The sequence below is a fragment of the Cervus elaphus genome, chromosome 14 (assembly GCF_910594005.1).
Source record: "Cervus elaphus chromosome 14, mCerEla1.1, whole genome shotgun sequence".
Taxonomy (NCBI): Eukaryota; Metazoa; Chordata; class Mammalia; order Artiodactyla; family Cervidae; genus Cervus; species Cervus elaphus.
The window spans coordinates 56553904-56574636 of NC_057828.1; the positions used below are offsets into that span (position 1 = coordinate 56553904).

Consider the following 20733-nt stretch of genomic DNA (forward strand, 5'->3'; position numbering starts at 1 on the left):
TGAGTCAGATCCCCATTCATGAAAGAGAAAGAATGGGGGATGGAGGGGAGTATATCAAGGACTTACTTATTGATTCACTCCACAGAATTGGATTGAGTTTTTCTAATACGGAGAGTTGTATCTCTAGGTGGGAGAAAGGGAAAAGACTATGGGTTCCTGACATAATACAAAAAACAAGACCAAAAGTGATGTCCTGAATACATCATTGTTGGGAGATGTTTGACCAAATGAAAATTATTAATTGTCTCAAAATTAAACAGCTTCATAAAGGCGGGGGTGTCACTTCCAAAAGAAACAAAATTAACTCCGATTTGTTTCAAGTTGTCTCTTAGATGTTGTATGGGAAACACAGCATATTATGAGTGTAATCAGAGAGCAAGGGATGTGCAATTAATTGTAGATGCAGTTGACCATCCAGTCTTAAGTCCACTTCTCTAAAGGACATCTGGTCAAATTTCCAGTGAGAACTAAAGGTGCTTGCTGGGTGTTGTAGGGGTGGCCATTCCTAAAGGAACCCTGTGAATGACTCAAACGGCTTCATGGATGTTTTTCTATTTTTTGTCTCAGGGAAGAGGAACATTAAAGGCTTTTCTTTGGTTGAAATTTAGAAAATAAACAGGTGTGGGTAAAAGGAGACAATCTTCTTTGAGGGTTTGCCTGCTACAATGTTAAGATCAGGACAGCAAACTGACTTGAAAAGACTAAATCTGAGAATGTGAGCAGGAGGAGACATGTCCAGCTCTGTAAAGTAGGGCATTTTCATGTCTGATAGCCATTGTGGATCGTCAGTGTGGTCTCTTTGTGAACTTGGAGTGGGGCGTGAAATAAACATGGATCAGTCCCATCCAACCTTGTCCTCATAGTAGCAGCTACTACCAGTAAACATTGTCTTTGCAGTTCTATCCCACAGAGGATACAGCAGAAAGGGCAATTAACCCCAGGCATATCCTCAGGACCCTGGAAGCTGAACCATCATCACATAGGCCCCTTTTCTATGTAATTTTTGATATTACATTGATATTACTTGACTCACTTTGATACTTATTTTGTTAGTAGGGTAAATACGTGATTGCTGACTATTTTCCAGTTCCCCTGGTTGCAACTGGACCATTTTGGGAGGGTTAACAAGGAAGCAGGACACCCACAGGACACCCTTTGCTGGTCGTGGCAGGCAGTGGGAACTGCACTTGAGTGGTCCTGGGTACAGCTCTGAGGATGTTCTGGAGGCAGAATCAGAAACACTTTGCTCTTACACCAAAGTTGAGATGGGAGGATAAAGGAGACTTAGGAATCTCTTAGAATTTGATTGTGACTTCCTAAAATTGGGAGGGACAGAAAAGGAGCAGGTATGGAAAAAGAAAGAGTCTGTCAAGTCACAATAGATTTGAGATGATTACAACATTAAGCAAAAAGAAATATCAAGTACCATACAGCACCTGCAACAAAACCCATTCATATAAAATCATTTACATACTTATTCAAGAGCTAATGATAAATGCCTCCCATGAAATTGAAATTTTATATCCTGTGTGTCAGGATTGTGGCGGTACAAGAGCAATTCCAGCATCAGCAGAACTGAATCAAAATCAGGCCCAAGTCCAAGTTGCTCTCAGGTCTAGAACAGCAAAGACATTTACTATCTCTTCTGATATTGTGAGGGTCATTGTGAGACAGGTTAGAGTTCCGTACTGAACAGTTTTCTCAAACCAGAGGCTATAGGGTAGCCAAATATATCCCACACATAATGTTTTGAATAAAATTTGTGACCAGAGGCAAAACACCACATTTTATATCACAGTTTCCTCTCCAATGTCCCTTGGGAGGAAAGTATCTAAAGAAAAATGTAGCAAAACTGAACCCACCTTCATGAAGAGCATCACTCAGCATTAATTCAAAACCATGCCCTCCAGGTTTCCTGACTCACCTGTCATCCTTCACTAACCTGCCACCTGGCCCTGAGGAATGTGGGGCTCCTGTCTCCTATGGGACGATACCAGACAATCTGATTTGAGGCTGGGGATTTGCATCAGGGAGAGACAAATTCTGTTCTCCCACAACTGCAGTGGGCAATGTGTGGAGTGGGGGGTACACTCCCAAGTAAGAGTTGGAGTCCTGGGTCTCAGGAACCACATACACCAAAGCTTCTTCTCCAGTGGCTGTGGGAGTCCAAATCAAGAAAAAACAAAACCCAGCATAAAAGCCAGATTCATGAGCAAACCAGGGCACCTACAGTGTCACAAGAACCTCAAAAACTATCTGTTTTTCAAAAGAGAACTCAAGGCCCAGGGCATGAAATGAACTGCCAGAAATTTAATGGGATCTGGCAGTAAGCCTCGAATAGTTTATAGGTCAACAGGACTTAGCCTTCCAATTCAGGTATGAATTCTCTGAGCATCCCTACACCTACAATCACCAACAGGCCCCAGAAGTTTTCCAAGAATAAAGAGAAAGTCATTGGATAGGGAAATCTGATTTAGATTTTGTTTCACCTGTGCTCCCTGGAGTTAGTGCCTATCAGAAAAACTGAGTCTGAAGCCAAAGCAATGTTACAGAATTGTCAAACTGGCCATCAGAGGGCAGACTTTTCCCAGCCAGTAGGCTGAACTCCAGGCAGAGACACCCAGACTCACTTTTTAAAGTGCTGGCTTCCACAAGCCAAGCATCACTTCTTGGCAGAGGGAATAGCTGGCACATGAGGCGCTCCCTGGTTGTCGCTGTGGGCTTCGATATTGCCTTGATTATGCCTACAGCCTTGATGTCAAGAAACAGCTCTGTAATTTATGGAGGATTTATTCTGCACCAAGCTCTGGGCTCAGTGTTTTTTTCTGAATTAGAGATTATATGGTAATCATTCAATAAAGTAAGAAGATAGCTGAAGCTCCAATATTTTGGCCACCTGATGTGAAGAATTGACACACTGGAAAAGAGCCTGTTGCTGGGAAAGATTGAGAGCAGGAGGGGAAGAGGACAACAGAGGATGAGATGGCTGGATGGCATCACCAAATCAATGGACATGAGTTTGAGCAAATTCTGGGAGATAGTAAAGGACAGGGGAGCCTGTTGTGCTGCAGTCCATTGGTTGCATTTTTAAGGTTGATTAATATACATCCTACAAACAGACTGTACATTCATTTTTATCCCCTTTTCTATACAGTAGGTTCTCATTAGTTATCTATTTTATACACAGTAGTGTGTCTATCTCAATCCCAGTCTCCCAATTTATCTCTTCCCTTTTCTTCCTTGTTGTTCATATGTTTGTTCTCTACATCTATGTCTCTATTTCTGCTTTGCAAGCAAGTCCATCTGTACTATCTTTTCTAGATTCCGCATATATTTTGATCCTGGACACATACCCAGAGAAAGCCATAATTCCAAATGATACATGCATCCCATTGTTTGTTGCATCATTATTTACAATAGCCAGGACATGGAAGTAAACTAAATGTCCATCAATGGAGGAGGGGTTAAAGAAGATGTGGTATATATATGCAATGGAATATTACTCAGCCTTAAAAAGGAGCAAAATTGTACCACTTGCATAGACACAGATGGAGCTAGAGCCTGTCATACAGAATGAAATAATTCAGAAAGAGAAAAATCAAGTTTTATATCACAATTTACTCCCTAATGTCCCTTGGGAAAAATAGTAAAAGAAACATGTAGCAGCACTGATTCACCTTCCTAAAGGGCATCACTCAGCATTAATGCAGACACAGCTTCTCTGATGTGGGGGTCCCCTGCCCTCAAGGTCTCCCTTGTCCCCACCTAAAGTCCTTCACTCACCCACCACCTGGCCCTGGGGGATGTGAAGTTCTTCTCTCTTGTGGGAAGATGACAGACAGTTTGACCTGAGACTGAGGATTTGTATCAGGGAGAGAAGAAAACTGTTGTCCTACAGCTGCAGTGGGTAGTGGGTAAGAAGACCCCCAGTTGTCAGTTGGGATCTTGAGTTTCAGAAACTACAAGAAGCTAAGCTTCTTCTCAAGTAACCATGGAAGTCCAAGTATGGGATAAACAAAACCCAGCAGGAATGTCAGACTCAGGAGTCACCCAGGGTACCTACCTACTGTATCACAGGAACCTCAGAAACAATTTCTTTCTCAAACAAAGATCCTGAGGTCCAGAACATGAAGTGAGCTTTGAGCAAGGTAATGTCTGGCCAGAACTGGACCTTGGAGTAAGCTCCTAATGGTTTGTAAGTCAACAAGTTTTAATTTGTCCATTAAGCATCACTTCTCCTAGCATCTGTACACCTACAATCACCAATAGGCCCCAGATGGTTTCCAAGAAAGAACAAAAAGTCTCTGGATGGAGAGATCTGATTTAGATTTTCTTTTACATCTGCTCCCCGGATTAGTGCCAATCAGAACCTAAGCCAAAATGTGCCTGTGTGCTCAGTCATGTCTGACTCTTTGCCACTCCAAGGACTATAGCCCAACAGGCTCCTCTGTCTATGGAATTTTCCAGGCAAGAATACTGGAGAAGATTGCCATTTCCTACTCCAGGGGTCTTCCCAACACAGCAATCAAAACTCTGCCTCTTGTGTCTCCTGCATTGCAGGTGGATTCTTTACCACTGGGCCACCTGGGATCCTGTGACACAGCCAACTATAAATCAATGCCAAATTGGCCACCAGCCTTGTCCCAGCCAATGGACTGAACTTGGCTGCCAAGGTTTTCTCTTAAGGTACTTGTTTCCAGAATCAAATCATCACAGTTTGGAAGAGGGAATGGCTGGCTTGTGAGACTCTGCCCCATCAGGCTCTGGTTGTTGCTCTGACCTTGGCTATTTCGAGGCTTGTCATCTTTGAACATCAAACAACAGCCCTGCCATTTATGGAAGATTTATTCTGCACCAAACTCTGGGCTTAGTGTTTTAATCTGAGTTAGAGATTATATGGTACCCATTCCATAGAGGAGAGATAGATTCAGAGAGGGACAATGACTTCCAGATTACACAGCCTGTAAATCGTGGAACTGGAAGTTCTTTTCATTGATGCTCTTAAATACTGCACTGTGCCAGCTATGTTCTGCCCATTTTGACCTTTGTAATAATATACTGGAGTCATAGGCTCTTCACTTCTAGGAGGAAGCATAAAACAACATGAGATTCAGGTGTTTTCTTCATTGTTTTCTCTGAGGAATCTGCTATTCCAAAAACGGCACAGTTAACTGCACAGTAGGAGTGGTTCTACCTACTACAGTGGTTCCCAATGTCTGGTCCCCTCACCAGCAGCATCAGCATCAATTGAGAAATTTTTAAAAGATTTTATTTATTTTGAGAAGACTCTTGAGAGTCCCTTGGACTGCAAGGAGATCAAACCAGTCAATCCTAAAGGAAATCAATCCTGAATATTCATTGGAAGGACCGATGATGAAGTTGAAGCTCCAATACTTTGGCCACCTTATGCAAAGAGCTGCCTCATTGGAAAAGATCCTGATGCTGGGAAAGATTGAAGGCAGGAGGAGAAGGGGATGACAGAGAACGAGATGGTTGGATGGCATCACTGACTCAATGTACATGAGTCTGAGCAAGCTCCGGGAGATGGTGAAGGACAGGGAAACCTGGTGTGCTGCAGTGCATGGGGTCGCAAATAGTTGGACATGACTGAGTAACTGAACAACAAAATTTATTTTATCTATTTATTTTATTTTTAGCTGTGGTCCGTCCTCACTGCCGCTCTCACGCTTTCTCTGGTTGCAGAAAGAGGGGCTACACTCTAGTTTTCTGTGTGCACTTCTCACGTGGTGGTTCCTTTTGTTGTGGAATGCAGGCTCTAAATGAGCTGGCTCCAATAACTGCGGCTCCCAGGCTCGAGAGCGCTGGCTCAGTAGTTGTGGTGCAGAGGCCCACGGCTCCATGGCTTACGGGACCCCCACAGACCAGAAGTCAGACCATGTCCCCTTCATCGCAAGGCATATTCTTAACCATCAGGGAAGCCCTGAGAACTTTTTAAAAAAGTGACTACTCAGCCCCACCCCAGACTTACTGCTCCAGAAACTCATAGTGTGAGATCAATATCAGTGTTTTAATAAACCCCTCCCCCAGTCCCCATCACATCTGCCAGAGATGTCGAGCCTCCTCATTTTTAGAGTCCTGGTGAAGAAGGAATAAAGGATAAAGGTCCTCTCTGGTTCAATTCCACCCTCATTTCCACTCTTCTAGAGAATAGGGAAATCCTCCACCAACCATGGCAGTGCTATTGCTCAGAGAGCCCAAATGTTAACCTGGTAGCAAAGTTTTAGTTTTACATTTGAACCCTTAACAATCTGACTCAAAGTACTTCTGGTCACCGCAGTGTTAACAGTCAATTTTAGACTCTGTGTGTGTGTGTGTGTGTGTGTGTGTGTGTGTGTGTGTGTGTAAGGTCATGGAGCACTAGGATTCATTCAGTCCCAACTTCATCTCCAACCATTGTCCTCCACCTTCTCAATGCCCAGAAGGGACTACATAGATTGAGGGATAAGTGACAGAACGTGTACTGGGCCAGAGGACTCCTGCCTCATTCCAGGATGCAGATGAATCATCCCCTGACCCCCATTAAAATATCCACATCCTCATCCCTGGAGTATGTGAATGTGTTACTGTGCTTAGTTGTTCAGTCATGTCAGACTCTTTGCAACCCAATGGACTGTAGCTCTCCAGGCTCCTCTGTCCATGGGATTCTCCAGGCAAGAATACTGGAAAGGGTTGCCATGCCCTCCTCCAGGGGATCTTCCCAACCCAGAGATCGAACCCAAATGTCCCACATTGCAGGTGGATTCATTACCATCTGAGCCGCCAGGAAAGCCCTGATTGTCCAGTAAGTCTGATGTAATTACAGGGTCCCTAGAGAGGGAGACAGAAAGGAAAGATGTTGGGAATTGAGGAAGAGGCCATGAGCCAAGGAATGCAGGTGACTGGAAGCTGGAAAAGGCAAGGAAATAACTCACCCTTAGGGCCTCCAGAGGGAGCACAGCCCCCAGAGCTGCCTGTGGACTCCGCCTCTCTCGAGCGGGAAGGGAATAATCTGTGTTGCTTTAGGACACTGAGGTTTTGGTTTTGGTTACAGCCTCAATTGGACTTATACTATCTTTCTGGTTCTTTTAACAAACCTGTCAAACTCCTTCCCTGGTCAGTGCCAACACATGCCATTTCTATAGTCTGAGCCACTCTGTCCTCCCTCCCAACCTGTCCCTGCACCTGGCTCATCCCTCTCAGCATGCTAGTCTCAGCCTAAATGTCTCCTCATCAAAGAAGTCCTCCCTGGCTAGATCATGTGCTCATGGCCCCATGACTGCTGTCATGCACCCCTTTACTGCCACACACCCCCAGGGAACTCTCTATGACCCACAGGCCACCAAGGCCCCCACTTTTGTAAGCCTGTCCCCCAACATCACACTCTCACATTAGTGCTTGTTTAATATCCCTTTCCTTCTGAATTGAAGACTCTGAGGTCAGAGGTTGGTTTGACCATGGTTCAGTGGATGTTTGTGGGATGAATGGATGGTGCAGGAATGTGAGGAGGCTAGCTGGCTCCAGCTAGCTGTCACTTCTGTGACACTTCTGAACACTTCTGTGTTCATCACAACCTTCCTCTCTTCCCTATTCTCCCATCAGTCATTCATTCAATAAAAATTATGCATTAAGAGTCTGTACCAAGGTTTCAGAACCTGGAATCATGTTATATTTCTGGGCCTAAGTTTTTTCTTGAGTGAAGTGGGGGTAATTGAAGATCCCTCCAGCATCTCCTGACATTCACTTCTATCTTCTGCAAATTAATGACATTCCATGTTTGATACTCATTTATTCGTGGACTGGTAAAGAAAAGAACCTGTGGGTTTGGAGGACGTGCCTGCAAACATGCATGCTCAGGGCTGTCCAATTCTTTGTGACCCCATGGGCTCCTCTGTCCATGAATTTTCCAGGTGAGAATCCTGGAGTGGGTTCCATTTCCTCCTCTAGGGGCTCTTCCCAATCAAGGGATTGAATCTGAGTATCTTACGTCACCTGCACTGGCAGCAAGCTCTTCACTACCACATCAGCTGGGAAGATTTGGAAGAGGGACAGGAGCTATACAACACAGACAGTGATTCCAAGACCTCAAATATGGGTCTTCTTTAAAACTAAGGGTGGCTCTGCAGCCACCTGCTCTCTGGCACATCCAACGGTATGGTGGACCTCCATGTGATTCACATGGTGTTGCGGTGGTGCGGCAGTTTTTAGACGTGTGCTGGGAGCAAGAACTGATATGGAAGCTCTAAATGTGGCCAGACTCCAAGTGGGCCATTTGAGGATGTGGGAACATGGAGGGTATTCAGGGGACCTTCCTTGCATGGGCAATAATCAGCTGTGAAGTTGTGACAGAGAAAACCAGACATACAAAGGTATCAGTGGTAAAGTCATATTTTATTCAAAACTATATAATACAGGAAAATATGCCCCATCATGAAAATGGACTTCATTCACAATTCAACAGGTACAAGTATGGAGTCACCACCACGAAGCACGGTTTTGCTGGGTGTGAAACTTCTAAGAGGAGACATCAGATCTGGGAGGGATTCTGGATGAACCAATCTAGAAGATTTCTTGCTGAAGGGAACACAACATTATCAGATAACAAGAGTGGACAGTGAAGAATTTTGATCACATTTTGGAGATGATTTGATATCAAGAGTGTGATTTCTACTACAAAGCCACAGTTATCAAGACAGTATGGTACTGGCACAAAGACAGAAATATAGATCAATGGAACAGAATAGAAAGCCCAGAGATAAATCCACGAACCTATGGACACCTTATCTTTGACAAAGGAGGCAAGGATATACAATGGAAAAAAGACAACCTCTTTAACAAGTGGTGCTGGGAAAACTGGTCAACCACTTGTAAAAGAATGAAACTAGAACACTTTCTAACACCATACACAAAAATAAACTCAAAATGGATTAAAGATCTAAATGTAAGACCAGAAACTATAAAACTCCTAGAGGAGAACATAGGCAAAACACTCTCCGACATACATCACAGCAAGATCCTCTATGACCCACCTCCCAGAATATTGGAAATAAAAGCAAAACTAAACAAATGGGACCTAATGAAACTTAAAAGCTTTTGCACTACAAAGGAAACTATAAGTAAGGTGAAAAGACAGCCCTCAGATTGGGAGAAAATAATAGCAAATGAAGAAACAGACAAAGGATTAATCTCAAAAATATACAAGCAGCTCCTGAAGCTCAATTCCGGAAAAATAAATGACCCAATCAAAAAATGGGCCAAAGAACTAAACAGACATTTCTCCAAAGAAGACATACAGATGGCTAACAAACACATGAAAAGATGCTCAACATCACTCATTATTAGAGAAATGCAAATCAAAACCACAATGAGGTACCATTACACACCAGTCAGGATGGCTGCTATCCAAAAGTCTACAAGCAATAAATGCTGAAGAGGGTGTGGAGAAAAGGGAACCCTCTTACACTGTTGGTGGGAATGCAAACTAGTACAGCCACTATGGAAAACAGTGTGGAGATTCCTTAAAAAACTGGAAATAGAACTGCCATATGACCCAGCAATCCCACTCCTGGGCATACACACTGAGGAAACCAGATCTGAAAGAGACACGTGCACCCCAATGTTCATCGCAGCACTGTTTATTATAGCCAGGACATGGAAGCAACCTAGATGCCCATCAGCAGATGAATGGATAAGGAAGCTGTGGTACATATACACTATGGAATATTACTCAGCCGTTAAAAAGAATTCATTTGAATCAGTTCTAATGAGATGGATGAAACTGGACCCCATTATACAGAGTGAAGTAAGCCAGAAAGATAAAGAACATTACAGCATACTAACACATATATATGGAATTTAGAAAGATGGTAACGATAACCCTATATGCAAAACAGAAAAAGAGACACAGAAGTACAGAACAGACTTTTGAACTCTGTGGGAGAAGGTGAGGGTGGGATGTTTCGAAAGAACAGCATGTATATTATCTATGGTGAAACAGATCACCATCCCAGGTGGGATGCATGAGACAAGTGCTCAGGCCTGGTGCACTGGGAAGACCCAGAGGAATCGGGTGGAGAGGGAGGTGGGAGGGGGGATCGGGATGGGGAATACGTGTAAATCTATGGCTGATTCATATCAATGTATGACAAAACCCACTGAAATGTTGTGAAGTAATTAGCCTCCAACTAATAAAAAAAAAAAAAAAGAGTGTGATTTCTTGCTGAACAATTCTTATTCAAAGTGGATTTTACACAAAAACCCTCAGACATTCCTGGGAGAAGGTCAGGAACTTGAATAAATATTGATTAAACAATGTTTTTAGTTGAGGGGATTTTGTTGGAGCACTGGGTGGACTGTGCAAATACGGATGTAATGAAGTGTGTGGCCAACTTGGGAACAGGTGAAGGTCACTGATGCTGGGCAGGGAGGCTCAGGCAGATCACATGGGACTTGGAACAAAGAGGAGATACTTGGTAAGATTTCCACGATTTGAGTCATAGCCTCTATATCTCTGCAATGGTTGCAGGGAGATGATTTTGTCAATGGACAAAGGAACAGGAATGGAGAGCAGGGAGAGAGCACAACCTGCATCCTGGCTTGGTTAGAGCATTTGTGTTGGACACACATAGGTGGACAGACACAGGGGCACCACAGCCTTGGCTGTTTGCAGGCAGCTTGGGTGTAGAGGTGGTGAAAACATAGAGTGGAGGATGACCACTGGAATGCTGATTTGTCCACTGGGGTCTTGTCCTCTCTTTATGGTGATGTGTTACTATGAATTGAATGTTTATTCCCCATCTCCTACTCCTTCTCTCATACACCCTCCCTCACACCCCAAAAAGTCATACCTTGAAGCCTCAAACCCCAGGGTGATGGGAATTGGAGTTTCCTTAGGAGATAACTAGGTTTGGATGAGGTCATGGAGCTGGCAATCCTTGAGCCATTTAGTGCCCATAGAGCCAAATGAAGAGACTTGAGCTCCCCTCCCCACACCAAGTGAGGAAACTAGGAAGCTTGTTCCCTCCACAACCCAACCTCACTGCCTCTCTGATCTCAGTCTTTCAACCTCCAGAATTGGAAGATGTAAATTTTGTTTGTTTAAGCCCCTCAGTCCACAGTATTGTTATAATGGCCTGAACTAACTCAGACACACATGAAAGGGATAGAAAGAATGTACAGGAAGGTGGAAGGTATTTATGGGCTCATGATTTTTTTTTCTTGAAAAATCACACAGCACACAGTAAGAAGTCGGTGCTGTATATACTAGGTTAAAGTAAAATACAGGTGATATGACTGACTTTATAAAGTAATCCACTCTTAACATAAAATTCCCTATGACTATAACATTCATTCATTATTTCAGGTCATAGGTAATTTACATGAAAATATATATTGACCACAAGTCAAGTGTTATTTCTTCTATATCCTGTATTTTTATATTATTATCAGCTGATAATATAGTGTTGATTTCCCCCACATTGACTTTATAATGAAAAATAATATTTGACTATAAACTAATGATAAATTTTTCCATGGACCATGCATTTATAATCACTTACTGCCTTGTCAGGATCTGTGGTCAGTTATGGGCCCACAGGGTGATAGAGACACTGTTCCTACCCTTTGTGGGACAATGTCTGCCTAACTGGGGAGATTGCTGAGAAAAAAATATTTTTAATACATACTGTTATCCTACAAGCCAGCAGTTTCACTCCTTGGTATCCTTCAAAGGACTTGAAACATTCTATTCACACAAACACATGCATGCTACCTGTAGCCCCCCAGGCTCCTCTGTCCATGGAATTCTCCAGGGAAGAATACTGCAGTGGGTTGCCATGCCCTCCTCCAGAGGATCTTCCTGACCGAGGGATCACACTTGTCTTAGGTCTCCTGCATTGGCAGGTAGGTTCTTTACCATTAGTGCCACTGGGAAGCCCATGATTTATTCATGGCCTCATATAAATTCTAAGTCCTTTTTCTTTCCTTTCTGTTGAAGGAATAAAGGGTAATCTTGAAGAATGAAGAATCCTAGGGGTGTCTGCTATCACGGGAAAAGAAGGAAACAACTCATTCATTGAACCTCCTCCTCTATGCCAAACCTGGTGCAAAGGCCTCAGTGTGCATCATCTCATTGATCCTACAGGATCCCCGTATGCCTGTGTGCATCATTACCTCCATTTTATAGAAGCTGTACCTGTTGCTTCCTCTCCATCCCCAGACCAACAATACCAGCCCTTGAATCCTCAGCAAGGAGCCTTTATTTGGGTGCCCTTGTTTACAGACACTGTGCTGGTTAATTTTATGAGATATTGATTCTGGGCATTTCTGAGATGGTGATTCTGGGAAAGATTATCATTTGAATCCATCAACTGTGTGAAGGGATCTGCCCTCACCAATGTGATGGGGCTTCATGCAATGCCTGGGGGTCTGAATGGAACAAGATACTATCTTTTCTCCCTCTTTCTTTTCTTCCACATGAACATAGCAGCTTCTGGCTCTTGAGACTTGAGACTCTGTGGCTTACATGAGTGGTCCCCTGGTCCACAAGAGTTTAGCCTCACACTTGGAGTTATATCACCAGCTTCCCCCATTTTCAGCCCTGAGTACTGATCTGAGTTATAAAACTGGATTTCCTGGTTCTCTCGCTTACAGAGAGCAGACCATGGGACTTCTCCATCTCTGTAGCCCCTTTGAACCCATTCCCACAATAATCCCTTCTGATACATATGTACATATACAGATCACTCTTGACCAACATGACATGGAACTGCTCAGATCCTCTTACTCGTGGACATTGTTTTATAGTAAATGTAGCACTACCCCACCTACAGGTGCTTAAATCTCAGGATGTGGAACTGAAGGTAGGGAGAGTTGACTATGAGTTATAAGGTGTAAATAGAGGGAGTTTTTTTTATATGGGCTAATATGTGGATGATAAAACAGTAGGTTTTATGTAGAGATAGTAGGTGTTATGGGAATAATGTACATCTCTCAATGACACAACCTAACATACAAAAGGATGCAATGTCTTAATGTGACTTAGAAATACTAAAACCAAGTGATGCACCTGTATGATTTCAGTATTAAGACAAAAGGAAATGGATGTCTTTACTGGTCACAACTGCACACTCATGACAGGCATGGGTTGTAAGGATAAGGGGTTCTGGCTAATCTGCATATGGATGATGCCTTCCAGAACTGAGAGTCTTGACTTGTGAAGTGAAGCCATGTCACAGCACAGAAGGAGAAACTGAGACCTATGTGGAATCACTGGGAGAACAATGAGAACTGCTCATGTCCAGGTTCACGGCCTGAATCAGCTGTGAGGACCCTGTCAAGAGTCTTCATGCCAATGGTTCATGGTGAAGGAGTATGTTTTCCTTGTTGTGTGCAGTTAACCCACTGAGCCATCACAGAAGTAAGTAAGGAGGCAAAAGATGTCTCAGACAGAATAGAGAACTGGTGGGAATAGTGGGGTTTGAAGAGCATAGACAATTCAGTGCACTTTCTTTCATCAGTAACTGAAGATTTCTGAGATGGAACAGAGAAAACAGGTCTATCAGGAAGGGCACCAGTCCATACATACCAAAGTTTTCTTTATTTCTGGCTATTTCTTTACAATCATCCACCCAGGGATGATGCCACATGAACATCCCAAGTTTACTCTAAAAAATTAGATTCATTTTTCTGATGCTGTAAATACATGCCCCAGAAAGTCCCATCGCCTCTCCGAGTCTATATTTCTCTCTGCAATCCTGAATCTCCCATCACCTTTCCTTTTCACATTACATTAAACTAATGTCTGAAGCCATAGGTGTGTTTTCAGGTTAAGAAATCCCCAGATCCTAGAAGCCAGTTTCCAAGTGCCCAGAGAAAGGTTTGGATAGAGGCAACCACCTAGGCAGGGTTAATAAAGCTGTATATAACGGGCTCCACATGATCGTATATGTCATCACTATGGTATGGACAGGGACTTAGGAAAATCCTGATGGTCTTGGGCTGGACTAAGTTCCTCATAATCTCCATCAGTGGAGTCCAAACCTGGGCAAGTCTGCCTTCCAGAGGAACACCCTCAGGGCTGTAACTCTCCTGAGGGGCAGGGGACCATTCTTGCCTTAAACAGGGCAGCACACTGGTGTGTTGCAGCAGCTTCTCCATGATGGCCGTGGACAGGAGGTCCTACTTAGGTTGAAGGACTTGAGATGTGAGCAGCGGCTCAGGGCAGGCAGGTTGGCCTCAAACTGAGAGTCCCTGTTCCCACATTCATCTAAGTACAGTTCCTGGAGGGTGGCTGCAACTTTCTCCAACAAAACTTGGAGGAGCTCTGGATTAAAGTTGACCAGCCAGACACCACCCAGATCCAGGTCTTTTAGCTGAGAGATGTTCGGGTGCTGGGACAGATGGGTCAAGTCTGATTCTGTTAGCTGGCAGTTAGTTATTGAGAGGTTTTTCCAAGGTCGTCTTAGGCACTTGGGGAGAAACCAAACAATTAGTTCTTGGAAACTGGGTGCCAGCTGGCTACAGGTGATTAGACAAATGGTTTGTTCAGGGCAAATGTTAAGTCTGACCAACTGATGAAGGTCAAAACAGATTGCCCAGTCTCATTCTAGGCTCAGTCCTGTCACCTTCACTATATAACTGAGTCAATTCACAGAACCTTGAAAGTTTTCTCCCTCATCTATCAAGCAGTGTACAACATGACTCCACTTCCTTAGGAGGATGAATGAATATAATGCATTGCACTAGAATGTGTTCAGAGGAGAGGCTGACACAGCTTCAATCAAGTGTGGACATCCCTAATTTTTACTGCTGTGTGATGGGAAGAAAAATCATTTTGGCTAAGGCTTCCTTCAGTCCACTGTTGGCTCTAGATGCCTACATCTCTGGACAGGTGAGGTTCTAGGGAGATGTGTATAAAGAAGCAACTTACATGATCCCACATCAAATGTGATGCCAGTCTCGAGGGTCTCACTTACATCCCTGCATCCTCTACAAATTTTCTATCACTTTCTATTACCCTTTTCTCTCAGCTCAATTAACATCATCTCCTGAATCATGGTTTTCCCTTATATTAATTACCTAGTCTATAGCACAAGTCAGTCTTTTACAGGGAGATCAATTAAGACATCCTCACTGTGGTGACAAACCTCGTGATCACAGGGTTTTCCTCAGAAATGCTCTGATCTGATGTGTTTCCCACACGTAAAAGTCCTTGTATTTTCTATGTTTTAAGTCATTTGACATAGACACCTCTACTGAAGGAAAAAGTTATCAACCTTCTAGTGCCAAATCCAAACATTTCAGTCAAATAATCTATACTTCTCTAGCAGGGTGTCCCTTTCAAGAGCTACTATACCAGGATAGCCCTCAACCTTGATTTGTGTGGTCACGGGGCACCACACTTCAGGAGACAGGGCCTTTGATACTCTAAGGTTATGTTAGTGCTACCCAGCCAGTGGTCCACTCTCACCTGAGCAACTGGTCCAGGCAGCCTTCAAGGAAGGAGGGAGACTCAAGATGGAGATCCTGGAGGTGGTCCAGCCTCAGGAACTGAGAGGTGATTTGGACAAAGTGATACTGCTCCTGCTTCTCACAGACAGACATGTGGATGGGGAAGAGATGGAACCTCTGTAAATGACTCACCTGGCCCAGGAAAGAAGCAAACATGGCCAGGGTGAGCAGATGCCAGCTGCAATTCACACTCACCTCCTGGATACAGTCCAGCTGCATCATATTCAGGACCTTAGTGATATTTTCCATGGCATTGCAAAGATCTTCAGCTTCTTACAGCACAGGTGTATGGAAGCTTTTCTCTGCTCCACCCACCTGAGAAGGTAGGTGAGGAAGTTGTCCAGAGTCCTTTTGTTCAGGGAAAGGTCTATGAAAATCCTCAGTGGAGCCACGTGCTGCTTTGCCATCGACTTGGACTCAGCCACTGGTGCTCTTCCTGACTTGCGCACCTGGAAGTGCTGGCTCCAGACCACATGCTCCAGAAGTTAGGGCAATGTCCCACAAATCTAGCACCCGTAGTTTGTACCTCCTATTAGGGAAAAAGAAGATTGGTGGGGATGCATTAAAATCCACCCAGAAAGAAGCTACAGCATAGAATCTGGCTACACGCTGCCCTCCTCTGCTGTAACTTCAGATTCCTGGCTTCACGGGCTGCCTTGTCCTCTTCCCTCTCTGACTCCCTTTCCTCCATCTCCCTTTCCCCTCTTCTCCTTTCTGATTCTCCACTTCTAGCAATTCTAAGCAGGACTAGGATAAGGTAGGGAATGTTCTTTTGGCTTCCAGAAGATATTTCTCTTAGTGATCCAAGGCCTCTAGGCTTCTTCACTGCCTTCCTCAGATCCCAGTGGTCCATCATTTCCCAACCACATTCCCTCACCCCAGCTGTCTCCTCCAGGACACCCAGGATTCTACCAGATTACTCACATAAGACTCACCTGGAGTGAACCTTCTGGGAAGGCAGGCCTTCAAGTGCTTCCAGTACAGCCTGTAGAGACCCCACATGTGGCATGTCCATCAGGTTCCCCAGAGGCAGGTGTACAAAGGGCCAGGCTTGCACCATGACTTTCAGGGTCTCAATGCATCTCCTATCGAAGGCTTTCCTAAAGAGGAGTGAGAAGAGCTCTGTGAGTAGAAACTCCAAAGCAGAAATGGCTTAGGCCTCACCCCTCAGCAGGCTTCTTCCCACCAGGTCCAGGAGTCTGGATGGGCTCTGTGTGTTGCCAAAATTTTCACTCTCGTCTCATGTTCAAAGAATTTGTTAACACAATAAACCACTCATTATATACAAATAAATAATACAAATATTTATTAGAGAGTTATCTAGCTTACTTTCAATATACTAACATTAAAAGAAAAGAGAAATAGAAACAGCAGAACATACATTACCAAATTGGGTTTTGACCAACATCCAGACTTAATCAGCGCTGGGAAGTCCCCTGTCACAGCACATCTGGAGTCCCAAAAGGGAAAAGGTCACAGGCAGAGTATTAACTCCGTAGGTGAGACATCAAAATTGCAGTTCAAGGTTTCTGTTTATAATCCCAGGATGGAATCATCATCAAGCTGTAAGTCTGGTTTCCTGTTGATGCTGTTTGTTTTGTCTTGTAAAACTTGGAATGTTGTTAAGCCTGGGGCTTGGTTGGCCAGGCCCCCTCCAGTTCAGTTCAGTCGCTCAGTCTGTCTGACTCTTTGTGACCGCATGGATTGCAGCATGCTTATCTCCTCTGTCCATCACCAACTCCCGAAGCTTGCTCAAACTCATGTCCATCAAGTCGGTGATGCCATCCAACCATCTCATTCTCTGTCATCGCCTTCTCTTCCTGCCTTCAATCTGGTTGAAACAGTGCTGCGATGAACATTGGGGTGCACGTGTCTCTTTCAGATGTGGCTTCCTCAGTGTGTATGCTCAGGAGTGGGATTGCAGGGTCATATAGCAGTTCTATTTCCAGTTTTTTAAGGAATCTCCAATAAGAGGAGACATCAGGTCTGCAAAGGATATTGGCTGAACCAACCTAATAGATGTTTTGCTGAGTGCAGCCCATCTGGACCAGATATTAATAGTGGGCAGCGAGGAATTCTGATCAGATTCCTGGAGTGATCAGATAACAAGAGTGGGATTTCTTGCTGAACTGACTTAGAATTCTTAGAAAACTGATTTTTACAAGGAAGCTCTCAGATAATTCTAGGAGAAGGTCCATGAGCCTACAAAAATTTTGGTCAAACAAAGAATGTTTTCCCTGCTTCACTTCTGTAACCCAGTGAACCGGTTCATCAAGAGGGGACTCAATAGACATTCTCTCTCAGTTTCACTTGTGGTCTTCTCCTAAGCTTTTCCTCGGGGACAAATATTTCAGTTGCCACTTCAGTAAACAAAGGTTCTTGCAGCCAAAAGGCCATTATCCACTGCTGCCTCCCTCCCCCCTAGACATTGTGCTCTGAGGGGAATTCAAGGAGGAGAAAAGTAGATGGTGTCCTGTGGAGGTTAAGATGCATATCATATGGATGACTTCAATAAGCCCAGACTCTTGCCTCTTTCCATACATAAAAAAGCATGAAAAGGAACTTCCCTGGTGGTCCAGTGGCTAAGAAACCACCTGCCAGTGCAGGGGACATAAGCTGGATCCTTGGTCTGGAAAGATCCCACATGCTGTGGAGGAACTAAACATACGTTCCACAACTACTAAGCACTCAGCCAGAGCTTGTGAGCCATGACTACCGAAGCCCACACGTCCTGGAGCCCATGTTTTGCAATGATAGAAGCGATCAAAATAAGCCAACACACTTCAACCAGAGAGAAGCACCTGCTTGCCAGACAAGAGAAAGGCTGTGCTCAGCAAGGAAGAATCAGTACAGACAAAATAAGTAAAAAAAAAAAAAAAGTAAAAAAATGAAAAAATAATTTTTTAAATGTGTGAAAATCATTAATTTGAAATGTATCATTTTAATCATAGGCAGTAATCTTTTGATGTTTTCTGAATGTTTTTTCAGCAAATGACCTTAGGTACTCTGGCTCCCCCTGAAACTTCTGAACAGTTCTAATCTTCTGTAAAGTAACCAAATAACACATATTTCTCATGCCTGAGGTTGTGCATTTTTTGTCATATGACATGCTCTTCCAAGACCTTTTCCCAACCCACAGCGTCCTGTCCCCACTCACCTGAGTTCCAGGAATTAGATGGAAACTGTCAACTAAAATATTAGTCACCACCTGAAAGTAGAGAATTATTTTATTTGGTGGGAATACTTATGACCCAACCCTGCACTTCCATGATGGCTCAGACAGTAAAGAATCCTCCTGCAATGTGGGAGAACTGGGTTTGATCCCTGGGTTAGGAAGATACCCCGGAGAAGGAAATGGCAACCCACTCCAGTATCCTCGCCTAGAGAATTCAAAGGACAGAGGAGCCTGGCGGGCTACAGTCCATGAGTAAAATAAGAAGCCTGGGATACATAGTTTCAGTAGCTCTGAGAAACCTGTTGGGGGAGGGTGGGGCGTGGGCACCGAGAGGTTATATACAAGTTTGTAACAGAGAGAGCAGGCAGTCTGAACATCTAAGATTATTGTGAGGTTAAAAAAACAAAAATCAGGTATCAAGTCGTTGCAGAAGTCGGACCTTCCAGTACCCAAGCACCACACCCAGGAGAACTCAGGTTTATTACGCTGGAGGGCCCAGAGGAGTTAACACTTCCAGCTCTGCACCTTGAACAAAGGGGTTACAAAATTTTTATAGGCAGTGCATGACATCAGACTTTAGTGAGCAGTGCTGACTGTTAATAGGCTAAACAAATGGTTTCCTACCAGCGGGAACAGCCGTTAGGACACAGAGTGGGGCGTCGGGTGGGTGGTGGGTGCATGACCTTTACACAAACAAGGGTTAGGCAGGATTACAGGGGCTGGGTAATTGCAAAAGTAGGACAAGGGGCGGTGAGGTAAATTTCAGCTCCTAGCATTGTTGTAAATTTCTATTCCCCCGCGGGGGGGCGGGGGGGTTGCGGGGCGGGGAAGCGGGTGGGTGTCGACCAGAAACTATGTAAGTTAGTGACTGCAAGGAGCAAGCTGAATTACAGAAGCAGAATAGGCATGAAGTTATTTCTAGCTGGATGTTAAGTTTTAAATTTTCTTCTTCAAAGTTAAGGAATTTAGCATTGTATGTATGGGAAAGGGAAGCCTCTGGGCTCACCATAAGCACCTCAGCTCTCTGGGGTCAAATCCTGTTTCCTCCTTCACCTTAAGGGGTGGCAGATATGGCAGATGGCTGCTTCTTGCATTCCTCCAGCTCCTCAGCAATCTCCCTGGGGAGTGGTGACATCTGCTGGATTGGAGGTTTGGGAGCCCTCATTCACATTTGGAGGCCAGAAATCATTGGTGGCTGCAACATTTCTTCTTTATTGAAATGGCAGATCTTTTCATTTCACAAAACTTTCTGTACATTCTATGAAATATTATTGTAAACCTAAAACTGCTCTGAAGTATAATGTCTACTTTCAAAAATATACTTGGAAGACTTCTGGCTCAAAATTTTATTGGCGTACATATTTTTTAAAGGAGCAAATCTTGTTCATTTATGGTTAAAATCAGTTTTAAAGTCTCATTTGTCTTTTTGTGGCTTCAAAGCAGTAAAACGTTTTTAAATTACCCACATGAATTCTTAAAAATACCACATTACCTCAATAACCTTTAGAGAAATTGTGTATATAAATCTCTATGCAAGTATTTATACACAAGTGGCATTTACAAGACAGTACATGTAAGAACGCTGCGACAAGACAAAGAGAGCGCCAGAGTATCAAAAAGCTTTTATTGGGCAATTGCTCCCGGGCTGAGCTCCCAGGCGCCAGCAAGGGAAAAGCGGGAGTCTGCAATCTGCGGGGAGGGTGGGGCGACACCTATATACCCCGGCGGATACAGAAGTGGCGAGACCAGGGTGCTGATTGGACTTCTAGGTCCCGTGTCGGTTTTTTGATTGGCCGGAGTCTTGGCGCCTTCGCATCCATCAGTCTGCCTGGCAACAGGCTGTTGATTGGTGGATGTCTGTCCCTGTCAGTCTGCCTGGCAACAGGCTGTTGATTGGTGGATGTCTGTCCCTGGGACTTTTCGGCGGGGGCTTTTCTGTCAGTCCGGCTGGCGCTTTCCCGCCTGCGGTCAGCGTGACCTTTCATCCTGGCCTTTTTGGTATAGGACAAGGGGCGACATTCGTCTTCTGGCTACTTCCTGCTGAACGGGGG

The 20733-nt window shown here is 44.2% G+C and overlaps 1 protein-coding gene across 3 annotated transcripts; it reads right to left on the reverse strand.

The window, feature by feature from the left end:
* Positions 1-8378: 8378 nt before the first annotated feature.
* On the reverse strand, positions 8379-17206 carry LOC122707888 (PRAME family member 12-like). Of its 3 annotated transcripts, none has more exons than XR_006344950.1 (4): positions 16894-17206; positions 16443-16607; positions 15467-16036; positions 10100-14465 (listed from the first exon to the last, which is right to left on the reverse strand). XR_006344950.1 is itself a non-coding variant. In XM_043923864.1 (3 exons), the coding sequence occupies exons 2-3, from the start codon at positions 15754-15756 to the stop codon at positions 8445-8447; spliced, it is 417 nt and encodes a 138-aa protein (XP_043779799.1). In that variant the 5' UTR covers positions 15757-16036; positions 16443-16882; the 3' UTR covers positions 8379-8444. The 3 variants fall into 3 exon arrangements, 1 of the variants encoding a protein (XP_043779799.1); XR_006344949.1 differs by having other exon boundaries at positions 16889-17206; XM_043923864.1 differs by lacking the exons at positions 10100-14465; positions 16894-17206 and adding an exon at positions 8379-8571 and having other exon boundaries at positions 16443-16882.
* Positions 17207-20733: the final 3527 nt, after the last annotated feature.